This window comes from Anas platyrhynchos, chromosome 2, assembly GCF_047663525.1.
Source record: "Anas platyrhynchos isolate ZD024472 breed Pekin duck chromosome 2, IASCAAS_PekinDuck_T2T, whole genome shotgun sequence".
Classification (NCBI taxonomy): domain Eukaryota; kingdom Metazoa; phylum Chordata; class Aves; order Anseriformes; family Anatidae; genus Anas; species Anas platyrhynchos.
Genome location: NC_092588.1, coordinates 22,777,032 through 22,789,933, shown reverse-complemented (window position 1 = coordinate 22,789,933; position 12,902 = coordinate 22,777,032). Strand labels below are relative to the sequence as shown.

General features: G+C 40.4%; 1 protein-coding gene across 1 annotated transcript in view; it reads right to left on the bottom strand.

Annotated features, from left to right (window-relative positions):
- Nucleotides 1-4,511: 4,511 nt before the first annotated feature.
- The window catches only part of STK3 (serine/threonine kinase 3), a 138,205-nt gene continuing 129,814 nt past the window's right edge, over nt 4,512-12,902 (bottom strand). The window contains exon 11 of the mRNA XM_038173783.2: nt 4,512-8,806. Coding sequence (XP_038029711.1) covers nt 8,648-8,806 — 159 coding nt within the window. The 3' untranslated portion in view covers nt 4,512-8,647. The remainder of the gene's footprint in view (nt 8,807-12,902) is intronic.

Here is a 12,902-nt window from a genome sequence, read left to right as displayed (position 1 = left end):
ATTCACCCTTCCTATCTGTGATGTGGCCGTGCCTGCAGCCCCCCGGCGTGTGACAGAGGGGTGATGTGGTGGGGTCATGCACAGCAAAGCGAGTGGTCGGAGCTCCTGATTTAGGAATACGAATCCCTCCAACTTCCAGTGGAAATCCTCCTTCTACATTACCGTGCTATTTTTGAAACTCACAGCCTGTCCCATTCCAGGTCATGTTCTGAACATTTATACCTCAGCACAGACCCGTTAATGACCAGCCTTTTAATTACCAAGCACGTTCTAATTCATTTCCCTTGTACCAGCACCTAAGCACCCCAGATCTTGAGCCAACGCTCCTGTACGTTGGGTTTTCCAAGCATGGCAAAAGATCACACACCGAAAACGTAATTTACTTTTAGGAAAATCCCACTCATTGTGTTGCTTTACTGTTCCTTCTTCCCAAATCAAGGCACAGCTTCTGACTGTCTCTGTCAGTACAGACCTTTCTGAACTTCTTGATGCCCACCTGAAAGGACCCTGGGACATGTCTTACCCCAGTGCAGTGCTGTATTCACTGCAGGAACACGTCTTGCAGAAAGCTGAAAGCTAGAAAGAGGCTGGCGATGCTCGCATGCACCTGCAGGAAGAGCGGGGTCATTGCCACCTGATTCCCCCCCTATGATGCCCTCTTGCAGCACCAGCCAACAGGGAAGGTCAGCACCACCACAAAAACATCTCAAACTGCCCAAATCATCAACCCCCTACGTTCAGCCAGGTGAGCTACCTACGGTGTGGGACAATTGCTTTTATACTCCTTGAGGGTGAGGACCTCTGACAGCCACAGACCATGTAGCAGCAGCACCCTCAACTCCTGCGGCTCCTCTGTGGGCATGGTCCAGAGCCCTGAGCCCTGGACATCCTATACATTGAAAATAAAAAATAAAAAGAAAGAAAAAGAAAGAAAAAAAAAAAAAAAAAAAAAAAAAAAAAAAAAGAAAATAAACCTGAATGGAAGCAGCTTGAGGAGGGTTCGGTCTTTCCCTACAAGGTGCACAGGACAGCTGTGTCTCACAATTTAATTCAAAGATCTGGATACAAACATCCGAGACCAGCTTTCTGAACTTTAGGATCCCACATGTGAAAGCGGAGCCAGAGGTGCAAGGATACCCTTCCCTTGCTCATGCCAGCAACAGGGAGCTCTAAACGTGAAGGTGGCAGCCTCACAATATTTTGGGGGAGGCAAGTTAGCCTCTGTTGCTCGCTGTGATGAGGGAACCCAGAAGTTTGGGGGGTCTGCAGCACTGCACACATTCAATCCTGAGCAGCCTCATTTCCACTGAACAGTACAGAAGGCAGAAGATGGCTCAGGAACACGAGAGTAATCTCTTCTTAAACACGACTTAATCACCGATCCTTGTTCTGGAGCAAAGAGCTGAACTAAACACTTCGTCTCAGCACGTCTGTCTACAAAATAAATTATTAGTCAAACACTTTGCTAATAAGACTCCCTCCTACTTCAGCGGCACGGTAAGGCCTAACTATTGTGCTTTTTGTGGAGGCAGTAGCTGAAGATAAGTGCTATGAGATGTATAAAAATTATGTCAGTTGATAGGCTGAATAAATCAATGTTAACCACGTTTAAAAGGCTTCGAAATTGTACTCACTCTTGGATAAATTTGCATTAACTCTTGGGATGTGGGGCTACTGGTCCTATGATTGGAGAAATTCTCAGTCCTTTATTTATCCCAACAATCATATACTTGAGGGCTGCTTAAACAAAACACAACTACACTAATCAGGAGACATAGGTTGCTTGGATCAAACACAACATTATTGCCATCGATTTCAGACACATGAAATTGTGGACTACAAATGACCCCAAAAGCTAATGGGCTTGTATGAAAGCCGAGCAGTCGGTGCTGGCTGCGCTTCCTTGGCAGTAAGAGGTTGCTGAAAAAACCCAAGAGATGCAGAGTCCACCAGCCCTTTCTAGCACAAACCCATAGGGGGCTACCAAATCCCTTCTGGATGCGTTAGGGTTTCTAGTGGGATCAAAGGCATTCTTGGAATACGAGCAGTATTTCAGAAGTACAGCTGTATTTATTGAAATACAGCACCAGTACTTACTGCATCCGAGACTTCTGCTTACTTTTCAGGGGTAAATCAGATTTGGGTTATAATTAATTAGGTGTGTGCATAAATCAGTACAGCGTTGAATATTCATCCAGTCACCCTGCTATTTTCTGGAGGCACTCAATAAGTTTATTCTGCAAAGATCAACTAACAGAAAAAAGAATAAAACAGGATTTTAAGAGACTCAGAAGTTATTTTATTGACTGCATTTATAAGTACAGAGTTTGGTTTGTTTCTGCGTTTTTTAATGCAAAGCACTTGAGAAAATCTGTCCTTCTTCCACAGTTTCAGCAGGGAAAGGGTATGTGGCAAATAAATACGACTTATCTACAAGCCGAATTAAGGCCCACATTTTAAAAAGAATCGCATGCTTTTGGATATGGTTGCTAAGAAAAATGGTAACTCTACTTAATCCTTCTTCAAATAATCTCTGACCTACATAATCTCTGGACTATGACACCTGTTTTCATGTGCTGTGAGAGATCAAAAGGACACCTCTCGCTGTTAAGTCTGTATACCCAATTGTACTGTAATAAAAATGAAATATCAATTGATGCATCACACTAAAGGCTTAGTGTCAGATAAATCAAATCAAAAGCTTTTGGTCTTCCTCTTTGATGTATTTGCTGTGCGTTTTTCTTTAACAGTAACCATGCAGGCTTTGGAAGTCCAGGGGGAGTGCAAAGCAGCAGAAAAATCTCAAGAGGGAAAGGCGTCGAGCCGTAAATATCCAAGGGCCAGAGACGTGGAGTGACCAGAAGCGAGCGAAGGAATGAGCTGGGGGCAGAGGGTGTGTGTTTGTGTGTGTGTGTGTGTGTGTGCACACCTGTGTACAGAGAGAGAAGGGTCACATCGATTACACCGGGCAGCTCCAAATATTGTCTTTGAGGGGAGAAACGTGATTAGGGGGCTGTGTTTCCCTCTGGGAGAGAAACACGTTGTAGGGTAGGGTAAGGAATTGATCCGTACTTGATTCACAAGGAACTTTTCCCTTTCCAAAGATTAAACATCATTTTCTAACACCTTTGACAATCGTGTGGGCATACCAACATCTGCACCCAGGCCAGGTTGAAGCCCGGCCACCAAAATTGCACCAAAAGCCACTTGCCACCACAGCAGGGCCCTGACCCTAGGATGGTGAGCTGGCTCCTACAAGGCGTCCCTGACCACGGGCATTGGGTTTGAACACAGAGAGAGAGAAAGAAAGGAAGAGCAAGAACCATCCCTTCAGTGCCTTCAATTGTTTTTCTGTTTTGTTTCCCCCCACGGTTTATTTACTTGCCATCGTTATGGCGTGTTTTCATTTATGAATTAAAACCAAAAAACAACACTATCTGTACAAGTGGCAACTGGATAACAAAACACAGACACAAAAAAACAACAAGCATTAATGGAAGTAAGTCAGATGTGAAACACTGATGTGGAGCAGCAAGTTACGTAGATGCTGATGTCAGCCAATGTTTTCTTTTTCCTGACATCCATAGTTAGCCTTGGAAGAAACCTGGCCAGGTACAAATGCCATATGCTTTTTCTTCTGTCCCCAAATAATTTTTTTTCTTCCCGTTTTTATGACAAATCGAGTTATCTCCTCTAACCTGGAAGACTCTCTAAGGCTTGAAGAAACTAACAATGAGTCTACACAGAGGAATTTGTAAAGCAAACAATGGAAAGAAGCACTTAGTGCCTATTCAGCCTGGGACTAACAAATACTCTTAAAAAAAGAGTCTTGATTAGGATCTGAACACACCACATTTTCATAATGGGAAATTAGGGCAGCTGAGACTTAGCTTCAATGATCTCTGGTCAGTAAGGAAAAGAATAAATGTTGTTGCTGGCATTGGTGGGACAACATCCCAAGAACAGTAACACCCACACTTGTCTTCCTGAGCAGGGGGAAGGGGAGAAGCAAACCAGGAGGAATTAATGAGTATTCTTTAAGTACTCTTAACAAAGGAAAACAAGAAACAGATGAGGCACACCATGTAAATAGGAGTCCCTTTCCATGTGGAATACACTAAAACAATAAAAAGAAAACAGGTTTGTGAAGAAAATGTATTTTACAACAAACTTAACGGGGCAAATCGCTGTGTACAACATAATGCCCTTACACTGGGCCATCGCTGAAATTTTGCCTTTCCCAAAGAGGATTGCAATGCTACAACACCTGGTACAAAGCACTTGCAGGAAACATCACCTGCTAGCCAGGACTTGTCCCCTCCAAGGCTTTCATTGGCAATAGCAGACGTAACACTGTCACACCACAGCCTGGCACACAAAATGCCCTAAACCAATTTCCCGACTCGCTGTACATTAGATAACACCCATTTTGCCTTCTGAAGTACAGAAAGAAACACCACAGTAAGACGGAGCCCTGAATATTTACAAATGCAAAGAAATAAAGGCTTCCACGTGTTATAAGGTCTTTTTAATTAGTTTTATAACCAGGAATACAATTAAAAAAAGAAAATGCAACCTTCATCATTTGATAAAACAGCGTGCACACGAAGTGCTGTACAGGGTTTGGACAGAATACATTCCACTTAGAAGCACCAATGCCTGTTAATAGTGACCAATGCTATCTCGTGGACCTGTGCATTGATTCATTTATCATCAGCCACTCCTGTATTTGGAAGTTCAACACCGTGCAGATGGACACAGCCTGAGCCACTGTATGCTCCCCTCTGAATAGACCTGGGCAAATACAGGCAAGCTAGTATTTACTGTGGATCAACAACTATAATATCCAATAACCACCAGATTAATTAAGATTAGCAGTAGAATTTTGTCACTTCAAAGATAGTGTGGCTGTCTAAGGAGTTTTATTCACGAGTCCCTTATACTAAAGGGTCTTTTTGGGCAAATTCTCAGAGAAGAATAACTAAAGAAAAAAATCAGAAAAGACATAGGGTATGGAATCAAAATTGAGTTATTGAATGTTGTAGCTTTCCCCAGTTAAAAAACTGTTCATCAGCTACTATTCTCATTACCCTAGAAAATCAAACCTCCAAGTAAAGGACATCTACAAATACCTCCAACATATTGGAGTCTCTCTGGATTAGGCCATTAGGATGTGGAGATGGCAGAGAGACACCTCCACGAACAACTGAGGATTTCTGTCCTTAGATTGGCCTAATGCTCTTCCACTGAGATCCTCCTAGACTTTTCAGCAATGTCTGGAGCTGGAAAAATCCTTTCCAGAGCTGACTTTGAGAGATGGGGTTTTCTGTGAGTATAGTGGAGGTACACCGTGAATAATATAGAAAGGAAACAGAAGTATGAGAGATGGCTACGTAAATGAACATTAACGGTTACCACTAACGTTACCTTCAGTTAGAATGAACAACAAGACAACGTTATACATGAAAAATTAGCCTTTATTACAAATGTTTAGTAGTAAGTAAATATTCTTCTTTTTTTTTCTTTTTTTTTTTTCCTTCCTAAACCTAAACAAAGTCAGAAACAAACAAGAAATCGCTCAATTAAAATCTCACTGAAGGTTAACTTGTCAGTAGTTCTACCAGATTTCCTCCAAGTCCTGCTTTTAAAATGTCCTGTTTATTGTGCTATCTGCTTTCCTTTAGGAAGATGCTCACCCTCCAGCAGAGATGTGTAGCTATCAAGATGGATGATTTGATTCATTTGTATGAACAGAAGGAAGAAAAAATAAGTTGTGTCTATCTCTTCATATGAAACCTATTTCTATATATTATGCTTGCACATCATTCTGAGCCTGATATTCTGGCCTCTGAAGCCAAAGACAGCTTTGACACTGACTGCAGTGTGCACATCCCAGAAGGGCAACATCAATAATTTCGTATTCATTGGTGGAAGTGTTCTTTGGTCACAAGCTTCCTATATCTACCCAGGTTACAGTGTCTCAAAAGTTATTTTTTTTTTTACATTTAAGTGGCTTGTTTCTTTCTTTTTTTATTTTATTTATTTTTCCATGGCTTTCAGATTTTTCTCCTGCATGTGTGTATGCAAGTGCACAAAGTTGACACAAATTGTTTCTACGCAGACAGATCAGGAGTGAAGAGAGGACGTCCTTTATCTTCTGATACCTTTCAGATGTCAGACTGCAACACCTCTAGTCTAAAATGGCCTTTTATTGGAGCCCTGCTGGACAGTTAATTCATATTTAGCGCACTGCATTAAAAAGCTTTCAGAATACACAAAATATGAAAATTGTGATCATTATATTACATTATACATTACACTGTAAAGACATTATTCAAAATCAAAGCCCTTTCTTGCTGGGAAAAGTTTCAGAGAATAAGGGGAAAGAAAGCCGCTAATGATGCAAGCAAGAGTGTCTGGACAATGACACTTTGCTTAAAAGGCACACCAACAAAAGGCAGGTGAGGTTCCTCTCCTGATAGTTTAAATCTTCCTGTTCCAGATTTCTGCTTATATATGGATGCGTGTCTGTATGTATATATGTATACACACACACACCAGAAAGTTGAAGAATTAACAAGTTTTAAATAAATAAGAACCACACAAATGAGGGGGTTGCTGCTGTTATTTTTTTCCTGCATTATGATTATAATCTAATGATATGATGAAATTATTATTCTATTTTTTTTACTTTATATCATTTCATTGTATAAATGTGAGGCATAAGAATACAAGGTGCATTTATCTTGCCTAAAGGAATTTTTATGGATCTTCTGTGCTCTTGCTTCTTCATAAGGGACAGTCTTTATTTCAAGAAATATAAAAAGAGTTGAGGGTAAGGATGTTCTAACAATCACAATTAAAATTTATTTGACTCTAGGGTTTACAAATTAAGAGCGTGGCATGCACGCCAACACACACACACAGAATGACAGTGACAACAATGGCTGTGATACAGCTCAAACCAAATACTGGTCCCAGCACGGCTGTAATATGCTGATCTTGTAGTATCTATTGTTTTCCTTTTGCATAAGCTTTGTGATCTAATGCACCATTTCCAAAATCTGCACTGTTCTGTCTAAATGGTCCACAGATGATGACAGTAAATGTTAAGAGGTATGAGATGATTACTAACTTCCAGAAAACATTCAACAGAAGATGCCCGTACAGTAGTCACCATTAAAAGTTTAACAGCTGGAGGTTGAAAGTAAAGGTCTTTTCCGCTGTACTGTTTAAAAAAGTATGACTATCACAGTAAAGTTAATTACACAAAAGGCAACAATTGTAAAGATTGCAATAGAGAACACAGTAGATTGTTCGGAAAGTGGATCACATTTTCGGCTAAGTCTGAAATAGTTCTTGCAACGTTGTAAATTCTACCTACTAGAGATCACACGATATAAATCAGACAGAAGAAGTTGTAAAAAGGTATTAAGAGCTTGGTCCTGCATTTCCGATTCCCCAAAATCTACCACAGAAGACTATAGGAATTTTGCATGTTCCGTGACTGCAGGACAGAACCCTCAGAGGACTGCAAGACGTTGCTTCTTTTCAGTACTTACTGTAAGTATTCAATTGATTTTCTTTGGCTTTTAAATTACTATCCCTTAATGTCTATAATGTGAAACCAAACCAAACCCAAACCACTAACAACTCCCCTCTCCCCTCAAAATAGTGCTATAAAATTAAATGAACCAAAACAAACAATAATAATCCCACATATCCAGAAAGTGTAGCTGTTACTTCATTATAAAACTACGGTGCAAAACAGGGGTTTATACTGGTCAGAATTGCGATAGCAATTGAAAATTTACACTGCAGGAGTGACTGCAAGCATTGCTTCTCCTGAACAATAGAAAAATCAAAACCAATTAGGCACTTGTTTTCTTGTTTAGTGAGAGATCGTTCGGTGTGCGTAAAAATGATAGAAATATTAGTTAAAAGAATGGTCTTGAGTGTAGCAATTGTATTGCTCAACTACAGCTACAATCCCTGATTCAGAACAGAAAAACATGTGCTTATTATTTAGCTTACGCTTAAAGTTGTACTGATAGGAATGGACTGGACACATGTTCGAGTGCTGTCCTGAATTGGGATGACTGCTGAAACTGGAGTTTTAAAAGACAATATGGTGGTGAGCTTCTTTTCATTACACTACAATACTAATTTTATCTTATCTGGCTCTGCTCTCCACAATATTATCCTAACATTTCCTAATAAAAAGAAAACAGGCATAAAATAAATAGGATAACCAAAGATTACATAATAAATATGCTACTAAGTGGGAGGAAAATATATTGCAACATAAGGCTCTGTAGTGTTGCACAATCAAGAAATAGTTCCAGGTGCTCCAAAACACAACTCCTAATGTACAACACAAAGTTACCACGATACACCTGAAAAAGATTGGGAAGTAACAGATTAAACTTCTATTACATTAAACGGTTGAAAACATAGCGAGTGGTAATGTGTTTCACTGCCTTTGGAGAACACCACGTGTTCTTTCACTGCTCCAATTGTCATCAGTTGTGAAGGAAAATTGAAAAAGATTGGATTTTTAAAACTCTCATAATAAAATTCCTTCAGACTTATAAAGTTACCAGTGTCCACATTGACTCGTAGCATTATCTCTGAAAGTAAGACAAACTCAGAAATTTTGTTGTCTCCGCTTCTTGGCATCCATTGCATCTAGGATAGGCTGCCTCTTTGCAGTGTACCTCTGACGAAGCTCTTCAATTTCTCGTTCCATCATAGGGTCCAAAGCCTTTAGTCTCATCTGTAATTCTTCTAAACTTAGATTCTTTAACTGTAAAAGAACCAAACAGGCAAACAAACAAAAAGACAAAATAGGTTAAAACCGTGTTACAATAAAAATGAAAACTGCTTTTCATAACCTTTTAATTTACAGTTGCAATGTCATTTTTCATACTGTGTGTGTACATACCTATATCACTGTTTATGCAGTCAGAAGAAGCCTGAGTATGCTCCACAGTAAGTAATTTAACAGCATATGAAAACACACACATATGCAGTAGAGTTAATAAAAAGAAAAAGCAGCAAACGCTTCGCATACCTTGTAAATAAACTGTGAATAGACATAGGCCTAGAGTTAAACTCCTTGGGTTGAAAAAAATGCATGCCATGCTGTACAAGATGATATTCACATACATACATTATACTGATTAATCAAATACTTCTTCACTGAATTCAGCCTCCCATAGGAACCTTAAGACATAGAGAACTGCTGGAAGGAATAGCCTGGCAGGTTTGGAGGTTTCTGATAAGAATGAGAAGACACCTGTGTTCCTCTACAGACCACTGCCAGTGGTTAAATAATGCACAAAGCAACCTTCTGAATTCGTGGGAGGGAGTTACCTTGCCCGTTCTCTTTTCTCCCAGTGTTCATGAGTTCATTACATTTCATTCATTAAGTGCAATGGGTCATACACCAGTAAATCCCTCCTCTGGCCACCTGGCTGCTGCAAGTAAAGGCTGGGATCTCGGCAGGTACCAGGGCACGTCGGGTGTCACTGCCCCATCTGCTCTCACAGGGCAGGATCTACATTTGAAATATCTTCCTTTGGTTAGCCTGTGTGTTTTTTTTCCTAAGCAAGTGGAGTGCCTCTGCATTCCTCTCTCTTGTCAGCATTGCCTATGTGCCAATTACTCTTCAGTCAGCGATCAGTGTGGCACACATCAACGGATTGCAAACAGCACAGAAGTTCACCCCAGGAAAGAGGCAGTCTATATTTTGTTTGCAAATATGCTGGCATTGCAAACAAGCACACCACCTAACGCAGAGGAAAAAAAGACAACGTTTTCTGAATCAACCTACTAATGAGTCAATGCTTCGTTTATGAATCTAGGGCAGTCTTCCATCAACACCGTCTGATCTGCTTTCCCTGAGAAATGAAATGCTACTTTTGATCTTTATTTTTATCAGCTTCTGAGGCATGTAAATTAGCAGCACATATTGCTACATACGGTCCAAACCCCGGTGCTATGACTTCCACCAATACACGACGGTGTGCGTAGTAAACAAATAACTTCAAGTCATAATCCACAGGGAGTGGAGCCCAGAAGATCATACGAAAACACAGAGGAAAAGACACCCGTTTTCATTCAGTGTTGTTTAAACTATAAGATTCCTATGAAAGAGAGAATTAAAAGCCAGAAGTCAAAATCTCTTCCAGGACCAAAGATCCTCAGACCAGCAGCAGCTTCGGACACCCCAGATGTGCTCAGCAGCTCATCATCGCAAGGACAAATGGCACCTTTCGCTTCTTAGGAGGGAAGGAGTTGCCTCCCAAATAATTAAATACCCACATAATTAAACAATCTGGTTTACTACTCTTCTCCCACCTGATAAATGCAAGGAAGGACAGGAGAAAGGAATCATAATTTCTTGGTCACCAAGACACTTACAGGAAAACACCTTTCCACTTTCAGAGAAAGAAGAGATTAAAAAAAGTTCTCTTTTTTAGCCACTTGGTAAATGCAACCAGCACATTACAGACACTTTTCAGTGAGGATATTCTTTAAAGAAGTGAGGTGTCAGAGGAACTTGCAGTATTATAAGAGGACGTAACGGCACTGATTCCCCTCTAACCGACTGCAATCAGCACAGATGAGACGCAATAAAACCATGGTTTTTAGCATGTCTGGGAGGAAAAAGTCTACGATTCTATGATATGTAGCTTCATGGACTAGCAAATGGAGTAAGGAAAGCATCATCAATAACCACTCGTGTGTTTGTGACAAGTGTCACTGATGAAGTCTCCTGTCTGGTCGGGGTCAGCCACTTACTCCCTCTGAATCACTGCTGTAGACATCAGGCTTGCACTGCACGCAGTAGACTCGAATTCATGTGATCACATAATTATTCTGTGCTGAAAGACATACATATTTTTTTAAAATAAATTGTCAGAGAGGAATATGACGGGTACGCTTTTATTTAAATTTCAGTCAGGAAGCAGAGCCAGCAAACAGAATTAAATAATCTTTAAGGATCACAGACAGCTGGGCTGGAAATTAAAATACGAAGAGAATGAATTTTTAAATCCAGAGAATGAGAATTGTGCAGAGTGATCTCAGTCACGTCACCCAGGGGACCCAGGGAACTGCAGTCCTCATCTGTATAAACGGATGAAGCTTGGGACACTCAGAGGAAGCAAATGACAGAAAACAGGGAAATGAAGGATCTGAAAACAGAGTTATGAATCTCATCTATCTGGCTTCAGATGCTGGATTAGACAGGAGCGGTCAGAGAGCTCTACGTACCATAGAAAACCACTTAATCTCATCTAAAAGCTGCAGCTCATTTTGGGATGTGTGTGTTTGTGTGCACGCACGTCTACGTCTCTTCAGCAAATTGCAGAATATTTTTTCTTGACTTCTGTGTTATGGATATTACCTCCTGAACCCGAAAGCTTGCAAAACAGCAAACACTGAATGCAACAGCAAACGTTAAATGAGATGCGCAGAAACAACTCTCAAACAGGAAACGTAATTATCCCTATGCAATTTATTCCCCTGCATGATGAATATTTTGATTCGATTTCTTAAAGCGATGGAGCTTGGCACTCCCGTTTACTTCCACCTGCAATCAGCCTGCAATTTAAGCAACCAGAACTGATTTCCCCGTGTAGTTTGTTGTTACAGGGGCAGCCTTCAGCGAATGGAGCTTCTGGAAGGCAAACGGAGCATCTGCCTTCACTGGGACCCTTCGTATCACCTGGGAATCACTTTGGGAAAGCAACAGTCCCAGCCGAGACTTAGAGCACCATGAACCTATCCATTACATACAACAATACATAAATACATAATATTCAGAAAAGCTGTGTGCATCTGTTTTATACACTGACTCTTTTAGACTAGCTACATATACTCAGACTTCCAGTAGAAAAACTAGGTGTGTAGAGAAAAAAAATCTTTTTCTCCTATAAGGCGTATTTCTTAGCTAAAGGAACTTAAAATGTGTAACGGAGGCAAGGAGAAAGATACAAAACAAAGCCAGATAACATTGAACAATTTCTTCCACAAGCTAAAAGATTCTCAAGACACCATCCCATCCAAAGAAGCCCCAGTGAAACTCGATTAAAGGATGCTGACTGCCTACAAAGAGACCAGCTAGAAGTTTAGAGTTATTGTTTTCAGTTGCTAAAATTGTTGTTTTCAGTCGCACAACACCACCACACACTGTGCACTCTCCTCTTAGAAGACAGAAATGTGGAAACCTGGTGTACCTCATCTTAAGATTTTAGAAAGTAGGACACCAATTGTCTGTCTCTTCCTGGCTCACTCTTCAACTGATTCATAACTGGGTCAGTTTTCCAAGAAAGGCTACGTGCAGAACTCAAAAAGCAGCAGAACGGATTCAGAACCATTATCTGGGTTTTTAAGAAGTGGTCATGAGTGCTGTAGCTAAAGAAAAACTAATCCAGTGGTATAATGCAAGGTAGCTGGATTGCAGTGCAGTTTTACCACTTCATCTGAGGAAGATTTTCTCTGAAAAAATCATTCTTATTCTGGTCAATATTGTCTTCAGGTAGTTTGATTGTTATTACAAGTCTTCAAACAAAGCCACAGAAGGAATTTTCTCCTCCCATACCAATGTGATCATCTCTTAGAACTGAAGTCCAGCAAGAGAAGTACAACAAATTTTATTTTTATTTTTTTCAGTCTAACTTCTTGCAACCCAGATGGACCAGCTTTATTTGGTTTGGCATTTTCAGCAAAGAATAATTGCTTGCAGTCAATGCTTCTGCCTGCAGGAGGACCTACAACATACCTTACATATTCTGTCTGCAATCCTGGTCAAATCATACTGATGAAGATTCAGGTCAAAATGGTCAATTGGAAAACATACATGTGTTGCTGTCTAAATACCAAAGCTCTCTGGT